This window comes from Rana temporaria, chromosome 4 (genome assembly GCF_905171775.1).
Source record: "Rana temporaria chromosome 4, aRanTem1.1, whole genome shotgun sequence".
Classification (NCBI taxonomy): Eukaryota; Metazoa; Chordata; class Amphibia; order Anura; family Ranidae; genus Rana; species Rana temporaria.
The window spans coordinates 219,946,881-219,965,605 of NC_053492.1; the positions used below are offsets into that span (position 1 = coordinate 219,946,881).

Sequence of the window (18,725 nt, forward strand, 5' to 3'; positions counted from 1 at the left end):
GTCATTGAAGGCTTATAGTGTCTGTCGAATGTTCTAAGAAGAAGAAGAAGAAGAAGAAAAAAAAAAAGAAGAAGATTCGACAAAATCTTAAAAAAAAAAAAAATTGACTCTTCATGTCTCTCTATGTCGAATCTTCATGTCTCTCTATGTCGAATCTTCATGTCTCTCTATGTCGAATCTTCATGTCTCTCTATGTCGAATCTTCATGTCTCTCTATGTCGAATCTTTTCTCTCTATGTCAAATCGTTTCTCTCTATGTCAAATCTTTTCTCTCTATGTCGACTCTTCTTCATGTCTCTATAATGTCGAATCTTTTCTCTCTATGTCGAATCTTTTCTCTTTATGTAGAATAATATTGGACTAATATAGTTAAGGTTAGGCACATTCGACCGCAACAAAAATGAAAATAAAGCATTTGTTTATGTCGGATCTTTCGTTTTTCGATTTCTATGCTTTCGTTATCGTTTGTTAAAACGATAACAAAAATACCTGAAACTCGGATGAAAATGCATTCGGACGAAAATGAATGCACATGTCTATTAAGCATATATGGACATGACATGGCGAAAGAGAAAATGAATGTGAACATGAGAAACATACGAGTTTACAGAGGGTAAGCAGCAAAATCTGTTTAAAAAAAGTGAACAAACTTGGCTGCACTGTTAAAGGAAATGTATCACCAGAGGAAAAAAAAAACGTGTTAAATCCTCCAGAGGATCCTGTGCACGTAACACTTATCCCCAATAGGATGCTAAAGTGGATGCTAAATAAAATGTATCTTTATTTTCCATCATTGCTGGCTGTAGCTCCAACGCTCCCGTAGCCTAAAAATATGGGTGCACCCAAGGATGTCACTTGACCTGTAATGTAATGCAATACTTTCATATTAAAAAAGTATTGTAATAGCAATACAAACAATATTTACAATTGAAAAATATAAGATTATTAATTTCATGATGTGATTGCTATCTGTATACTGACCCCCTCTTTCCATAACTTCCTGAATTCCCTGCATGCTTTGCAGCTTCTCCTCTGCTGTTTACTTTCAGTTCCTAAGAACTACATCCCATGGTACCTTTATGCTTGCAGGTAGTGACAGGTAGTGACTCTGCCACCTGACACTCCTCTCAGCACCTATGTAGTGCAGAAGAAGACAGAGTATAGTGAATAAGTATCACAACATTCAGGGAAGTACATGTGTGGGATTCTTCAAAAAGTAAGTTTGAAAACACCAAGACCATTCTTATTAAAGTGTTTGTAAAGGTTAAAAAAAGTCATGATCCTTGTTCTTTAAAGCAGCGGTTCACCCTAATAACATGTATATCTGACCAACTCCCTTATAACAAGTACTGTCCGCAATTATTATTTTTTTTTTATGCTGTACGTACCTTGTAATCAATTTTTTCAAAATATTTCTCCCCGTGGGAGTAGGCGTTTCTATGCCTAGGGGGATTGTCATCTGGGAGGTCGCCCAGATGATTGACGTCTGTTACCCACGGCGGATAAGGCCCCGCCCCCCGTATTGCGTAGGCACGCATGAGTTATGGGGTTTCCGAAAGAAGCCGAACATGCAGAGCGCAGGCGCCGTATAGAGCTGACACACATCTCTGCATGTTACGAATATAAGGGAGTTGGTCAGATATACATGCTATTAGGGTGAACCTCTGCTTTAAGGCAAGATAGACTGTATAGTGATCTTGCAATCCTATGTATTCTTTTACATATAGTATAAATACCTGGTTGATCCTGCCTTTTCCTGTGCTCCTGTTACTAAACTTACCACGTTATTCATAGCAGAGTGGTCAGTTTACATATAGCTCTCTGTGCAGGATCTCTGAATCTCCCCTCTCTCCCTGGCCTGTGTCAAGCCAATCCTCTCCCTGTCCCTCCCCTCTGGTGGGGAGGGAGGGAGGGGGAGTGAGGAAGAAACACAGATAATTCCTCTGCTGATGTAATGACATATGTCAGTAAGGATCCTACCGGAGTCCCTCTGCTTGGGAATGACAAGGGGAAAAAAAACACGCGACTGCACAGAATCAGTGCTTTATAAGGATATTTAGCAAAGTTTTTGGGGAAAAAAGACAGTGCTATTACTATTACCCTAAAAGAGAAAGCATAATGTGAGCTTACTGTTGAGACTTTAAAATTACTTTAATAGGATTAGGCTACACGATATTTTAAATACTCTACAATGTGCAAATAAATATACGATTTTACATTCTCACCATAGATACACACTAAGGCCGGGATTCAGAAAGGACTTACGACGACGTATCTCCAGATACGCCTTTGTAAGTCGTAAATGTGCGCCGTTGTATCTTTACGCGTATTCTGGAAACCATATACGCCTGACTTTGGCCACGATACGACCGATGTAAAACTCCTACGCCGTCGTATCTTGGGTGCATATTTACTCTGGCCGCAAGGGGGCGCTTCCGTAGATTTATGAGTCTTATATGCAAATGACCTAAATACGCCGATTCACAAACGTACTTGTGCCCGTCGGATTTACCTACGCCGTTTACGTAAGGCTTACGTCCGGCGTAAAGTTACCCCTGCTATATGAGGCGCAGGTAATGCAAAGTATGAATGTCGGAACAAGCGTATATTTTTACGCCGTTTACGTAAGTCGTACGTGAATGGGGCTGGGCGTAGGTTACGTTCACGTCACAGGCATTGAGCCGGCGTATGTTATGGAGTAAATTAGACGTGATTGTGAGCATGCGCGCGCATGCGCCGTTCGTTCGGCCACTCATTTACATGGGGTCACGGTTAATTTAAATACAACACGCCCACAGCCTTGCTACTTTGAATTAGGCGGGCTTATGCCGGCCATTTTACGTTATGCCGGCGTAAGAAAGGGAGCAAGTCCTTTCTGAATACAGTACGAGCCACTCTATGTTACGTCGGCGTAGCGCATAGCAGATGCGCTACGCCGCACTAAAGATACGACAATCTCTCTGAATCCCGGCCTAAGTCTTTTTAACGCAATCATTCAGTGAGACATACCATCTAGAAATTCTCATTGTTTAATTAAGAATTTACACTATGTAATTCATAGACCAACATATTTCACTTAGGAAATAAAGAAATCAATTACTAGGAAACCACATAAGAAAGAAATGTCAGCACAGGGAAATAAAGAGAATAATAAATGCATCAGATCCACTGTAGGCAAGTGTTTATGTGGGTGGATGCTGAAGCAGAAGTTATAAGAGGAATCTGTCTGACCTTGTGTACCAGCAATCATTTGATGAAGATGTGATCTCTAGTACGGTATTGTGAATCAAAAGGTTGCAGAGCACAACCACTACTTTTAATCAGTGCTACCATCATCCAGTAAATGACATCTCATGACATTTCAGTCAATTATAATAATTTCCTGTGGCTAGTTTAAAATTTAATTTTCACCTTTGGCCTAAATTCTATAATATAATGCCTTTTAGTTAAAACTTGCAAAATACATACTAAAGATTAGTCTTATTGTAAAAAGTTTCACACTACAAAAATGGAAAAGCAATTTGACTAATTTATGTGACTTCATTCTGACATTTATATAAATAAGACCCTTTGCTGCCATTTTTTTGTTATTTTTCCCCCTGTAGACTTGTTTAAAATAATAATTTTAGGCCCGAAGATTATAAAAAACAAAAACAAAATATGTTTTCTGAAAGCAGACACACTGGAAAATAAAATGTTAGTAGTGCCAATGTTTAAAATCACACAATATTAGTGCAATGAATTTTCAAGAGCACAATATCATTTAAAAATACGCCAAAGTAATTTTTAGGCCACACAGATATAATATACTGATAGGTAGATTCAGAAAGAGTTAGGCCGGCTTATCTACAGATAAGCCGACCTAACTCTGAATCTGCACCGGCCTATGTTTAAGTGTATTCTCTAACAGAGATACACTTAAACATATCTAAGATACGACGGCTTGCGCCGTCCTATCTTAGATTGCAATGTTGCTGATGGCCGCTAGATGGCGCTTCCATTGCGGCCGGCGTAGATTATGTAAATGAGGGGATACGCCGATTCACGAACGAATGCCAGGCCGACGCAGTACTTTTACGCCGTTTACGTAAGAGATAGGCCGTCTAAAGTTAGTGCTATGCTCTAGTGGAATAGTAATGTTAAGTATGGCCGCCGTTCCCGCCGCGAAATTCGAAATTTTTACGTCGTTTGCGTAAGTCGTACTTAGCCGCAATGCGCACTGGGAAATGTAGTCGCCCGGCGCATGTGCAGTGACAAAAAACGTCAAAAACATGAGGTCAAGCCTCATTATCATGATACACGCCCCCCTCCAAGTCATTTGAATTAGGCGCCCTTACGCCCGCTCGTTTGAGGCTACACCGCCGTAGATTAGCAGGTAAGTAGATTGAAAATCACTACTAGCCTAGCTAATTTACGGCGGTGTAGCCTAAACAGGCTAGGCTACGCCGCCCTAAACTTAATCCTATGTACCTGAATCTACCTATGTGTACCCAATTTTCTGGTAAAATATAAAAGAAGAGGTTGCACCGAGTAAATAGATACCCAACTTGTCTAGGCTTAAAATTGTGTGCACCTGTGAAATAGAAATACATTTTTGTACCCTAAATTTCTCCATAGTCAACACTCAAAAAAGGGGCTTTTTAAGTGTTGACTATGGAAAATTTAGGGTACTAAAATGTTTTGCTATTTCACAGATGCATACAATTGTAGGATCATTATTCATAGTTAACTCTAAACCAGGGGCACAGGCAGTGGCGTCACTAGGGTTGGTGTCACCTGGTGCGGTAAAACATGGTGTCACCCCCCCCCCCCCAATAAAAAAAATCCCATATAACACTGCCCTGGGGACAGCAGACAATGACATCCTTGGCATTGATGATTTTATTTCTGAACTGACCTGCTGACTCAGTGTGTTGCTTGCTGGACGGAATCTGAAGGCCGCAGGGAAGATGGCAAGATGCTGTGACCTGCCGACAACAAGATGAGTTGCTTGCTGGGCTGTGGGCATGATGGATGCAGCCAGGGAAGATGGCAAGATGCTGCTGTGACCTTATGCTCGCTGGATGTATCTGATGTGGGTGTGGGTCACTATCTATCTACACTTGGGCTGTGGACACCCCACCCACACCACTTAACAGACCAGCTGAGGGTATGCCTTTTTTTTTAATTAAAAACTTTTAAACGATACTGCACTATTGGTGCTTTTTACCTCCCTGGGTGAGGGTCATTGTTGTCCATTGGACGTGACTCCTGAGGGGGACTTTATCCACAGAGAAAGATTACAGTTCACTGGGACACACTACTGGAACATACATAATATACATTCTGTTACCTTACAGCAGTAAGGTAAGGGGACACCCTCACTAAAACTTCATAAGGATATTGGAATTCCTTCCCTGCACCATCTTCACGCTGAATATTTCGGCATAAGCACCAGCACTTTATTGTTGATTGTTCCTTTGATATTTTGATCTTTTAAACAGCATTGGTTTTTGCTGTTTTTCTGCATGGACACTGATGCAATTTCTTATTATCACTTATGTGTGTTGCTTTAGGTTTGCTACTATATAGCAGTGCATGCTTCATTATCACTGAGCACTCTGTATTTTTGTATTTTTGTTTGGATGTCATTTGTATCACCAATATCAGCGATTAATATTTTTTGATGTTCACATATCAGTTATAGCAACTGTCTTTTCTTTCATTCATCTACCCTATCACACAGCGCAGCACTATTTATTTATTTTTTATATATATATATATATATATATATATATATATATATATATATATATATATATATATACATATTCTATATAGCTAATTATAGCTGTACAGCATCAAAAACTAACATCTCATCATCAAGCCACTAGCTCCCCCCCCCCACACACACACACAAACCAGAACAGGGCACCGGAGTCGAACAGAAACACTGCACTTATCCCAACTCCGAGCAGCTCAACCCAACCATCACAACACCTCGGCTCCGGCGGCGTAAGACAGGTCAGGACACCTCACCCATCACAAGCTGACCCCCGCCCGTTACTGCACCAGGTACACAGAACGCCCGGGCGGCAGCTGTAGAGGACACACAGTGTGCAGCCGTGCCGCCTGGGCGGATGAATAGATAGTTACACGGGCTCAGGCATCAGTGTAGGAGTGAAGAGAGGAGGAGGAAGACACAGGCTGTGGCGCTGGAGGTGTGTTCCGGGCTAAATAAGCACTAACTAAGTGTGAAACACGTCGGCTGTTTTTGATTTCTGCTGTGTATTTGCGGTGTTTGCTCATGTTCCTTCAATAAAGACAACTCAAGAGTTCTTTGGTGTGCGGCCGTCCATCCGTCCTTTGCTACTTTCCATTGCCTAGTGCATTGCCAGCACCCACATCTACCTAGACTTATCCACAATTGCACTTGGGATTTCCCTGGAGCGGTGAACCCAACCTCGCTGTGTTCCAGGACTGGCTGAAAAAAACTGCCTAAGGGAGCCTGGGCTTTTGTGATGGTGTCACCCCTCCAGCGGGTGTCACCCGAGTGCGGACCGCACCCCCCGCACCCGCCTAGCAACGCCTCTGGGCACAGGTCACTGGTTTGGAGTTAACCATGAATAATGGTCCTACAGTTATTGCTCTTGCTCAGGCGTTAATGGCGATATGTAACATGTGTAGTGCAATTGACATTTTCATGTGTAGGCATTCCTGACACATATATTTATGTTTATATGTGCGTGTATGGGGGGGCTCAAAATTTTTCAGGGATTTAAATGGTTAAGTGTTATTTTTTATTATACTTTTCTTGAACAAACTTTATTCTATATCACATAGGGGACAACAATGTCCCCTATTTGATACTTTTAATGTTAATAAAGTTTTCTTTAATGAGACCAGGGATCTATTAGACCCCTGATGTCTCACCTGTCCTCCATTGAAGCAACACAGATCAGCCACAGTGGCCGGGAAATGTGGTAGCAGAACCAGGAAATTACATTTTACACATTGCTTCTGGATATTTAGTAGGAAGGAACCCACTATGCCGGTCCATTTATTGGAGCACAGAGCCCAGGGAACATGGCAGGGGTGAAAGGTAAGCATTCCGGGGGGTACTTCAAAGTGATTGAGCAGCTGTACAGCTCCCTGATCGCTTCCCCCCAATAGCCATGACATCTAGTACATCCATGGCTTAAATCCTGTGTGCCATGAACAATTGCAATGTTTTTTTCTTTTAGAAAATACTGCTCTAACCTTTCTTTTATCCTTTTTTACATCTAAGAGCTGCTGATATTCTCCAGGCTCTTTGCTATTTAGATACTTTCATAGATACAGTAGAGAAACAAAGCCACCACATCTAAGGCCTGGTAAGCTGCAGTGTATTATATTTTTTGTTGGGGTTTATATATGCTATAAATATAGCATTGAAAGCATTTTGTTAAATCTGTTTGATAACTGCAAAAAAAAAATACCTGTTGATCTTTCCAGATGTCTAGTAATTCTGTAACGTTGGCTGTACTGTAATGCTATCTCAAGCAATATTAGCCTTGCCTTTTTCACCTATGTGAAAATGTTCTGCAGTCCCGTCCTAGGGTGACAGTGTTTTTCCTCCATTGGCACAGTATGACGAGTGAGTCTTGTCACCCTAGGGCAGGAAATGTGATACTGACAGGATCACCAGGTGAAAATAAAAGAAAACAGGCCAGAAAAAAAAGCTAATGCAACCACCACAAGCCACAAGATGGCAAGCTGCAATATTTTAAATGTTCACTCTTAAGACATAATATAAGTTAAATAGATCACAGAGAGGGGAACTTACTCTACAATACTCTGCATCTTTTTTATACAATAAAGCAAGGACCAAATGGATCCCTCTCAGTTGTGGACAGAGGTTAGTAAGAAAGTTGGCAGTGATCATAAATCCCAGTGTCACTGTCACTTACCCTCCATTCTCAAATGCTGGTGGCTCTTCTGCAACCCGCAGATACTGACATGTCCCAGTATTACCTGGAGTGTCAAAGCTCTGTCAGTTGACCAGGAAACCTTTTGAAACTGTAGCAAGAGATGCTGTTCCTGCTCAAGTACTGTATCCTGATATCACCTGACAGCGTACCCAAGCTCCATCTAACATACAAGTCTGCCTACTACAGTCACTACCAGTTAGTCCACTACAGTCTGCTACCAGTCTTGCCTGATACAGTCATGACCAATCAGTCCTGTTATAGTCACTCTGCTGCCAGTCAGTCCTGCTGCAGGTTGCTACAGCCCAGCTAAAATCTAGTACCAGTTAGTCCTGCTATTGCCTTATAAGGTCTCCTTTCAGTATGCAACCATGCAACCAAATACTTGCTCTACACAGCCACCTCTTCAGTTCCACAGGCACCTACTCACCTATGCGTCCATGAGTGTCTGTTGGGTGAAATGGGGGTAGCTTGCAGCTGAACCCAAACTCCCATGACGGTGTCCTAGCACAACACCAGCTATCAACTCCACCCTCTGAGAAGATGGTTGTAGCAAGGTTGGGGTTGTCTTCCATGCATTGTGATCCGTGAGGTAAGGGTCTACACTCCTGAAACCCAGGTTCTAGGATAGAGTCTGGGTTTAGAGTGAGCTAATATGCAGTCCAAATAACGCTTTTACTTATTTCAAGATACATGCCACCTGCCAGGTGAATTTCTAACTTCTACCTAGTGCTGTGAATTGCAGCTTCTGCTGTATACATATATACTCATGACTTGCAGGGGAAGAAGACTTCGAAAACAAAGCTAGGGATTTCAATAATTGAAAATAATGCAAGATGCCTCTCTTTCAAACGTATTTTTTTTTATAGCATACTGTTGGTTTAAAATACATAGGTGTGTTTAAATAACTAGGTCTGTCTAAAATTACACATTTCAATTTTTGCATAAGTGAAACTAAACTGTGGGGTTTATTTACTAAAGCTGGAGAGTGCAAAATCAGGCTTATTTCTGCATAGAAAACAATCAGCTTCTAACTTCACCTTGTTAAATTAACCTTTGGCAATAAAACCTGGAAGCTTATTGCTTTCTGTGCAGAAGTAAGCCTGATTTTGCACTCTCCATATCATTTTTTTAGTAGTAGAGAATGTGTACAGTGTATGTCTTACCTGCCAAAAAAAAAATGTTTTTACATTTTGCAAGTAATCTTGTTTGTTTGTTTTTTTCAGGTTTAGGTAATACATTTATTAATATCCACAAGAATGCAAAGTGCAAAGAACAACTCAGTTACAGGATAGTCCATATCTTGGTAGTATTCAGATGATCCAAATGGTCGGCCACGTATTTGTGAGGAGGGAATTTGGCCCGTTTTTGGGCCTTCACCTCCTCGAACCGTCTGTGCCTCCTCTCTTCGGCATGCCGGAACTCCTGATCCTTGGTCATGTAGGGTCGGCTGATCCAATACTTCGTCTTTGCTTCTATTTCTAGCCTCCTTATCATATTGTTCTTCATGCACCATGTGACCTTCCGAGGCCGTCTGTACTTGCCAATCCATTGGCGACCACCTATGCCTTTCCGCAGGAGGATATTCATCAGGAACATGGTCAAGTTATTCCTCTGACCTCCAGCTCACACGAAAAGTACCTCCTGATGCTGACAGGTCACCGGGCCAGCCGCACTCTGTCAATCTTGTTTTTTTTAACACCAAGTGTGCAGTGCAATGTATATTCCTTATATCTGTCTGATGCCAACAAGTGGTGCCTAGTGCCAGGATGGTACAACCTCATTGAAAAATGCATTGAAGTTGCAGCATGTCCTTTTTATAAATAAGGAAGATGCCAGCAGCAAGAGAGGCCTTCAAGAAGATGAAACTGGTGGCTGTTGAGTGGCATCCATCGCCCCATCCCTGAGGACCCTTCATTGGCTAACCGTAAAGGATCGGTTCACTTGCAAGACCCACTTCCTCACCCACAAATGCACACAAGCAAAAGCTCCTCAATATTTATGCGTGAAAATAAAACACTACTCACCCAATCTCATCCTCCGATCAACTAACCGAAACCTCCTCAACATCCCCAAGTCCCGCTACAAATCGAAAGGGAGAACAAAGATTTGCAGTCCAAGGACCACGGCTATGAAACGCTCTACCCACAAACATCCACATGGAAGAAAACCACCGGGCCTTCAGGAAAAAACTTAAGACCCACCTCTTCTGAAGGATCAGGACGACGCTGAATGGAAAAAGTGCCTTGAGATGATTTTGTTCGCATTTGTAGCGCTATATAAGTTACTCACTCACTCACTCAAGGAAGAGCACATAGTTGTCAATGCTGAAACAAGGAATATCTTAAAAATATATTTCCAGTTCATATACCACAACCCCTCCTGCCCATTATATTCCACTTTAAGAACTTTCTGCAATTTATGTTCATCAAACCAAGAGAAAACTTCCTATATTCCTATATATTGATTTCAAACTGATTAGGGCTATCAGGCATCCCTTCTGAATGCTCCATAATGGGACATAGATGAGAACCCAAAGGGTAACTTGAAGTTGGGTGGGTTAAGAGAAGTGGAAGCCCCTGTTTTCAAAATTTCAATCTTGATTATATGTATAATTTACAATGCCTGCTGAATAGATAACAAAGTAAAACAAATTGCTATTCAGTATTAAAACTTTACATTTAAAAAGCTTTATGTGATTGTTCTACAAACTCCTGATAGCCAACTTTGCTACTGATTATTTCTTACTCCTCAGGTTATAAATATACGTGACTAAATTATTGTATGTCTCTAGACAAGATTTTTTTGCAGACAATGGGAGAACAGTTAGAACTTCTGTCTGTTTTCCTCCAAGTGTCAACCATGTGGGCATATATACAGTGGTAAATTACACTCCCCTCCCTCCCTCCTCTTCCATACCTCCTCCTCCATGTCCTCCTATTGCTAAAGAATATGGGGGTGGGGTATGCTGACTGATTACATTCACTAAGAAACATATAAAAGAGCTTAATTTTTAATATAAATCAGTATTTAGTATATCTATTGTAATTTCTAATAACTGTAAAGTAAAAAAAAGAGTCTTGGATGCAGATGCCATCTGAACAAAATTAAAGCTAATGTCAATATACTTTGACTCTGCCTACACAACATTAATGCGCAAAAAATACACACTTAGGGCCAGATTCATAGTAGAAATACGCCGGCGTATCTACTGATACTCCGGCTTATTTTCAAATTTGCTGCGTCGTATCTTTAGTTTGAATTCTCAAACCAAGATACGACGGCTTCTGCCTTTTGATCCGACAGGCGTACGGCTTCGTACGCCTTCGGATCGTAGGTGTAATACTTCGGCGCCCGCTGGGTGGAGTTTGCATTGTTTTCCGCGTTGGGTATGCTAATTAGCTGTTTACAGCGATCCACGAAGGTACGCGCGTTTGTCGCATTCTTCTACGTCGTCGTTAGTCGGCTTTTCCCAGCGTAAAGTTACGGCTGCTATTTCGTGGCTTATATTTAGACTTGCCATGTTAAAGTATGGCCGTCGTTCCCGCGTCGAATTTAAATATTTTTTTTTTTTGCGTAAGTCGTCCGTGAATAGGAAAGGACGTAACGCACGTCGCCGTTCAAAAGATAACGTCGGTGCAACGTCATTTCGCGCAAAGCACAGCGGGAAATTTCAAAACGGAGCATGCGCAGTACGTTCGGAAGCGGGAACGCGCCTAATTTAAATGGAACACGCCCCATTTGAATTAGGCGGGCTTGCGCCAGACGGATTTACACTACGCCGCCGCAAGTTTACAGGCAAGTGCTTTGTGAATCAAGCACTTGCCCGTAAAACTTGTGGCGGTGTAACGTAAATGCGATACGTTACGCCGCCGCAATTGTATGTGAATCTGGCCCTTAATGTTCAATGCCGACTTATAGAGAGCTGTAAAGCAGGTTTTCGATATTTATAATTTTATTTGAATTGCTTTCCTTAAATAGTTTTAGGGCTGGCCAGACACAGACTCACACTGTAGAGAGCATACATCATCAGAATAATAGAAGATCCTTTACAGTCCCAATGATCTTTTTCTGCAGATGCCAAAGAACAGGGGAAGATCATGTGACCACACAACAGTACTGCAGAAATAAGATACTTGGAGGATTAAAAAAAAAAACACATGAATTATGGCAATTAACACTTCTCTGTTTAGTATCACCTTTCAAAAATACCCTAAGCTTATGCTAGCCAGCATCCTGTACAGAAAGAAGTTGGCGCCTAAAGCAAAATGTCGCCAAGGAATACAGTGGCACCGAGTGCTTAGGAGTCACTAGTAGAAGTAAACTAATTTAGAAAGTAGCGAAATAAAGTGAATTTATTTTAACAGTACTAAGATTTTATTTACTAAGCAAAAAAGTATACTTTAAATGAAAACTAGAATGTTTCTTGGTCAATTAGATTTTTTCATGGTTGCAGGTCTATAATTTTATCTGTAATGTAAAGTTTTAATTACATGTATAAAGTAAACATTTATTTCACCGCGCTTCCATTAAACTGTAATCACAGAATATTTTTACTTTCTAATAGGAAATAACTGCTGACTTCCTCTGCAGATGGTTCTCCTTTTTTACTACATTTAGTAAAAATGTACTGTATCTAAAAAAGAAAGTGTTTTGTGCTGTTTCTTTAATGAATAAAACTAATAATTAATTAATCCAAAGTAAATATAACCATGTACATGAACAATTTGTGCAATCCTAAAAGTGACATAAAAAGGCCCCATCAAATGAAAAATACGTTTTGTCTTCAGTGTCACAATAACTCATGTGCTTCTGTGCTCCAACATTGGCAAAACTAAATCAAGTGTTCCAATACCTCCACACAAAGCCAGTTACCAGAAGCCTAGACCTCACTACATAGGAGGTCTAATAGCGTTTCACGAAGAACAACATTTAGATCCTTGATGGATGGATTTCTCACTCATCTCACATGTCAATGATAGCTTGCAATATGGCTCAATGGCACACACAGAGAAAGCACAAGAGGAACCGCATAGTGTAGGACTTTTTATATCATTTTTAAGTCATTTAATATTTTGTAGCAGTGGTATGCAAACTGTGGCCCGAGTGCCAGATGTGGCCCTTTGCTTGCCTTTATCTGGCCCTTGGGGCACTATTCTCCCACTGATACAAGACACAATTTTTCCAACTAACATCAACAATTGGGCACCATTTCTCCCATTGACACTAAAAATGGGGTACTATTCCTCCCAATGATGGGGCACAATTCTTTCACCTTTTACCAAATGTGGCAATTTTTACTCCCACTGATGCCAGGAAAATGTACACTCCCGCTTGCCACAGTTCAGCCCCCCTAAAGTCTGAAGGACAATAAACTGGCCCTTTGTGTAGAAAGCTTGGAGAAGAAAGTTTGGAGATCCCTGTTTTATAGGATTGCACAAATTGTAAAATACAAAAGTTATATATATATATATATATATATATATATATATATATAGTTTCTGATATTATTGAAGTCTGGTGTCAGTGAGTGCTGCTGTTTGTGCCCACTTTTATAATTGAATTTTTTGCTATTTAAACATTTACTTTGTGAAGTGAACACCCTCTACTTTCTATAATAAACCACCCCTTATATGTCTTACAACATTTTTAGTATCTCAACTTACATACTCTTTGCAATGTCATACTGTACTTGTGATACCAGACCAGTGATACCATTAAAAGTGTGTGATTGCTTGTCCCCAATGGGGTAAACAGGTAATATAAAGTTGTTCATGGATAAAACTTACGCTGCTTTGTATGATGGGAATTATTGGTTATGGATACAACTATCACAAAATATATGGTTAACTGTTATGAATCTAACTACTAACTCTTATTTGGTTCAGATCCATTCCCTTTGTTGTTTCTGCTATTTTGAAAAACGTAATAAAAAAATTCAATGGTTAAAAAAAAGTGTGTGATGGCCTGTAGCATAACTATTACTGATCTATTCAGTTACAGCTCTGAATTGTAATGCCAGCCCTGAAGTATATCCTGTTTATAGTGAATATATCATCAGTATATTTCCAGAAAATCTAGGAATTTGGAAGGGTTTACTTATATATATATATATATATATATATATATATATATATATATATATATATATATATATATATATATATATATATATATATATATATATATATATATATGTACTATTAAAGTTTGGCTGTATGTTTTTGTGTTTTATATGGGGGATGAAAATACATAGCAATGCTTTTCATTTGTCATCCTTGAAATAATCTATGAAAATCAAAATATCTTAATAATATTGTATGGACTGCAGTCAGCAGCTGCAAAAGACAACAGTAGCGTAATGCAATTTTTTGGAACTCGTGACTCACAAGGATTGCCAGTTTCTAACAGTATATGCCAATAAATCAGCATTTTTCAACAGTATATATAAAGCCATGTTTAAATAAAAATTGCAGTCTCATTTTAAAAGAAACATAATACAATAAATGCACTATTGTTGTCTGTAAAACAGGGTATAACATGCACTATGTATAAATGTTTACTAGCCATATATTTAGACGACTGTTGTCATACTGAACTGGAAAATAGTTTTATGTGTATTATAAAACATGATCCCCTCATGTTTCTAGTGTTTACATCTTTACGTTTTGTGTAGAGAATCATCTGCTCTGCCTAAAGTGACAAGTGCATGTGTATGGTTTGCAGATAGCACATGCTCCCCCTGCTGGTATTATAAAAAACATGATCAAATTTCCACCTTGATACAAACACAAACAGATGCGGGTAAGCCATATACAATGATCAGATAGTAGACGCCTTTTGAACCCTTTTTTACGCATGAGATGCAAGGGAAATCTATCATGTTATCAATGTATATGAAGTTTACTTATTCTTTGATATATGTTTGGTGTGTTTTCCTTTTTCATTCACAATGACTTTCAAACAGAACATTAGTATATATTAAATAAGTTAGCAAGAACAGACAATTTTGGTGGGATATGCTATATAAAAGTTAAGTTGAATATACGTTTTCAATAAACAGGTCCAAAGCACAAGTAAAACACAGTAACACAAGGCAACCAACCAAATTTTATTGTACTGCAACCACACACAGTATGTAACAAAATAAGCCTTTGATGATTGCTATGAACAAATGCACTTTATAAAGCCATTTTACTTTGCACATCGCCTAACATACACATTCAATAAAGAGAAGCACAATTAATCAGAAATCCTCATTCATTGTACTGACCCTTGGATTGTGAATTTTGATTATTATTCATTATAAGTAGGTTATTTCACTTGGTGCATCATCATTTCTCTTGGAGTTTTGTCATAGAGGATTACAAAATTTCAGATCCAGATAATACTCAAAGCACAAAAATAAGAACATACCAACAGTAAACTGGCCCTTTCTTTAGAGAGTTTGAAGACCCCTGCTCTAAAGTAATGAAACTTTTGTGTCTGAAGTAGAAGAATAAAATCATTGCCTCATGTACTATTTTAAAGGTCTCATCTAAAATATTTAAACAAAATCTGGATACTAGATAATTAGAACTTTCTTTCTGCAGCTTGGGTCATTACTTAACCCATTTAACTTTGCAAATACAAAATAGCTCCAATCAACAAGTTGTACAAGGGTTATTAACATAATAGAGTATTCATCTGCAATGAAGATTACCTAGTCGCCAAATCCCCAAGGGTACATACCTACCTGGGCAGCCTTTAGGATTTTTTTTAAAGATGAACATAATCAAAGCACATAGGTCTGGCCTGTAATACTAACAATTATATTACAGACCTCTCCATATGCTTTAGATGCAAGCAAGAAAGTGTGCCTAGGCACTCTGGTGTGAATGGGCCATTAAGATTTGTTGCAGGCGCTGCATTCACATCAAAGGAGTGCATCCTCATTTTTCCTGCATGGGGACCTAATAGTGTGTACTAACTGGACCCCAAAAAACTGTGTCAGCGGTGAGATCTGTTAGCAGATCCACAGGAATGTTTACATGCTATGTCTAGGCAATAACTGGGACATGCTTGTGCCTGTGGTCTTGGCCACACAATGAATACACTGTGCATAACTGTTCCTTTATTCTGAAACAGTCCCCAATATTACCATTGTACAACTGTCTCTTATAAGCCCCTTAATCATTTACAGCAAAGTAAGAGGAGACAATAACAATTCCATACAGCATCCAAGTCAAAGCCCTAATGGGTACTTTGTTAGACTTAAATCCTGCAAAGATAATTCATTAGAGCAAAGCTTCAAAACCTTGGACTGTCCCTGAAAAGGAGACGTCAAAAACAACTAGGCAAAATGGTATATACAGTCTATTTCATGCTCTTAGAGAGATGTATGTAAAAACAAAGGACAATCACAAAACACAGTTTAAAAAATAAAATATTTGCAGGTTATCTAGAGAAGAATGGATGAGTTTTTGATACAACAGGATTAAATGTGGGTTGCTTCAATTTGTGAAACAATGACCAAGTGATTTTTTTTAGAACTTTGCCAGTCTTTAATAATGCGGATGGCATGTTCTCTTCAATTACCTGCATTCTATATATCAGACTGGTGACCTAGCTCTCTAGAAATGCTGTACCTCTCTATACAATTCCTCAGTCTCTAGCAGAAGACTTTCATCTGTACAGTTATCAGTATCATTGCATTAAGGCAGATATGCAGGCAGTGATGACACCACAGGTAGACCTCTTACCTTCAGCCAGAAGGCGCATTGCATGAACAAAAGATGGATCCAGGCTATCTTTCTCAACCATCAGCTCTGGCAAGTATTTCTCCTGCTCCATAACACTGCTTACAACTGACAGCGTTAGGCTGAACCGCAAAGCTCTCAGCTTAGCCGGTTACAACGCCCTTGATATATGAGAAGTCCTAGTGCTTTGTATGAAATAGGACAAGCAGTGCCAGAGCACTGAGACTCTTGGACCAACAATACTCCAGATTGTACACACAATGTCACACGATGTTCAGGAGCAATTCTAACACTTTCCTGTCTTCTCTCCCCTTCCAATGTGTTATATGAAAGAATGCATCCTCTGCATCCCTTTAGATGAGTACAGTCCTTGCTGATCCCCGCCTGCACTTAATGTTCTATCAGTCAAGATCTCATTGCAAAAAAAAGCTTCATAGTCACCTTGGTAATGATTATGCATTATTATGAAACAGACATTTGACCTATGTCGTATCTGTAGCAACATGGTAATCAGCCCATGGAGTAACTGCATAGCTCCCAACTGTCCCTGATTTCGAGGGACTGTCCCTCATATAGAGCAATGTCCCTCTGTCCATCTTTCCTCCTCATTTGTCCCTCATTTTGGTCTGCTCTATATATATATATATATATATATATATATATATATATATATATATATATATATATATATATATATATATGCACTTTTTATCTATCAAAAAGTGTTATCCAGCCCTAAAACTTTCATCTGACTTCAAAATGTCTGCATTTGTAAATTCCAAAAGCCAATATAAAGGAATAGTAGTGGTAAAAAAAGCAACCGATCTTGTTTTTTTGTACAATTCTCCTTTAAGGGGGTGTGACAAGGGGTGTATCCTATGCCTGCATACTTTTGTTGATAGGTGTCCCTCATTCCCATCTCAAAAAGTTGGGAGATATGAGTAACTGTAACTTAACAGTTAACTACTAAAAAGTGCAAAGTTAGAATTGTTAATGCAAAACAGGCTCAGAATGTTAAACTACATGCATATACTGCAGAATAATACAAAACAGATTATGAAAGCTGCACAAACAGGGACTCCTCACAACAATGTCTCAGGCTCATTCCGGGTAACATGTGGCTGCACAGGAAAGACTCCATGTGGTTGATTATAGGCAAATAGACTTTTGCAAGAGCAGTTGCACTCTGCAAGTGCAGTTGCTCCAGACCTTAGTGAATGAGGTAAAGCTTCACTTTGTAAAGAATACCCAATCACATGCAAGGAACATAAAAAACAGCATTTTCGCTTGCATGTGATTGGATGATGGAAGTCAGCAGTGCTCCCACTCATTTACTAAGCTCTGGAGCAACTGTGCTTGCAGAGTGCAATTGCACTTTCGGGGGGATGGATACCTTGTTTTTACAGGTGCCCACTCCCACTTGCCGGTAAGTTTGCCATGGGGAACTCAGCTGGAAGCTCAGCCCCCCTCCTCCTTCCCCCCGCCGCTGGGCCATGCACAAAGCACCTTGTGCTTCATGCATGCACAGTAGGAAACCAGCTGTGTAGCCACAATGCTTCACTGCCAGTTTCCCTAAGCCGAGAAGGCAGCAGCAGCACCCAAGAGCCTATTGAAAAATCGACTCAGGTGAGGACACAGCTGGATTCCTGGACAGGTAAATTTCCTAATATTAAAAGTCAGCAGCTACAGTATTGTAATTGCTGAATTTTAATTATTTCTGAAGGAGCCTGGAGCTCCACTTTAAGACACTATAACAGTGATGGCGAACCTTGGCACACCAGATAATTTGGAACTACATTTCCCATGATGTACATGCACTCTGCAGTGTAGTTGAGCATCATGGGAAACATTTGGGGTGCCAAGGTTTGCCATCACTGCACTATAACAACAATAAAAATGGTGCGCTTTTCTTTTAAAAATTATGTGACCTAGTACTACAATACCTGGTGAAGTACTGTAAATGAGATTAACCAAATTAGTTAAATATGAATTAAATATAGTGACTTCACTTATAAATACATGTGTATGTGCATAAAGTAAT

At 39.7% G+C, this 18,725-nt stretch overlaps 2 protein-coding genes across 3 annotated transcripts in view; both read right to left on the reverse strand.

Moving 5' to 3' along the window:
- KHDRBS2 (KH RNA binding domain containing, signal transduction associated 2) overlaps nt 1-17,019 on the reverse strand; it is a 346,045-nt gene extending 329,026 nt beyond the window's left edge. For both annotated transcript variants that reach the window (XR_005748660.1, XM_040349894.1), the window contains exon 1: nt 16,688-17,019. Coding sequence is in view for 1 of the 2 variants with exons in the window: in XM_040349894.1 (XP_040205828.1) it covers nt 16,688-16,778 (91 nt within the window). In the remaining variant the exon portion in view is untranslated. The remainder of the gene's footprint in view (nt 1-16,687) is intronic.
- Nucleotides 9,174-9,645, reverse strand: LOC120937005 (ribosomal protein 63, mitochondrial-like). Its single transcript, XM_040349895.1, has one exon. It carries the CDS (start codon nt 9,543-9,545, stop codon nt 9,231-9,233), a length of 315 nt encoding a protein of 104 aa, XP_040205829.1. The 5' UTR covers nt 9,546-9,645; the 3' UTR covers nt 9,174-9,230.
- Nucleotides 17,020-18,725: the final 1,706 nt, after the last annotated feature.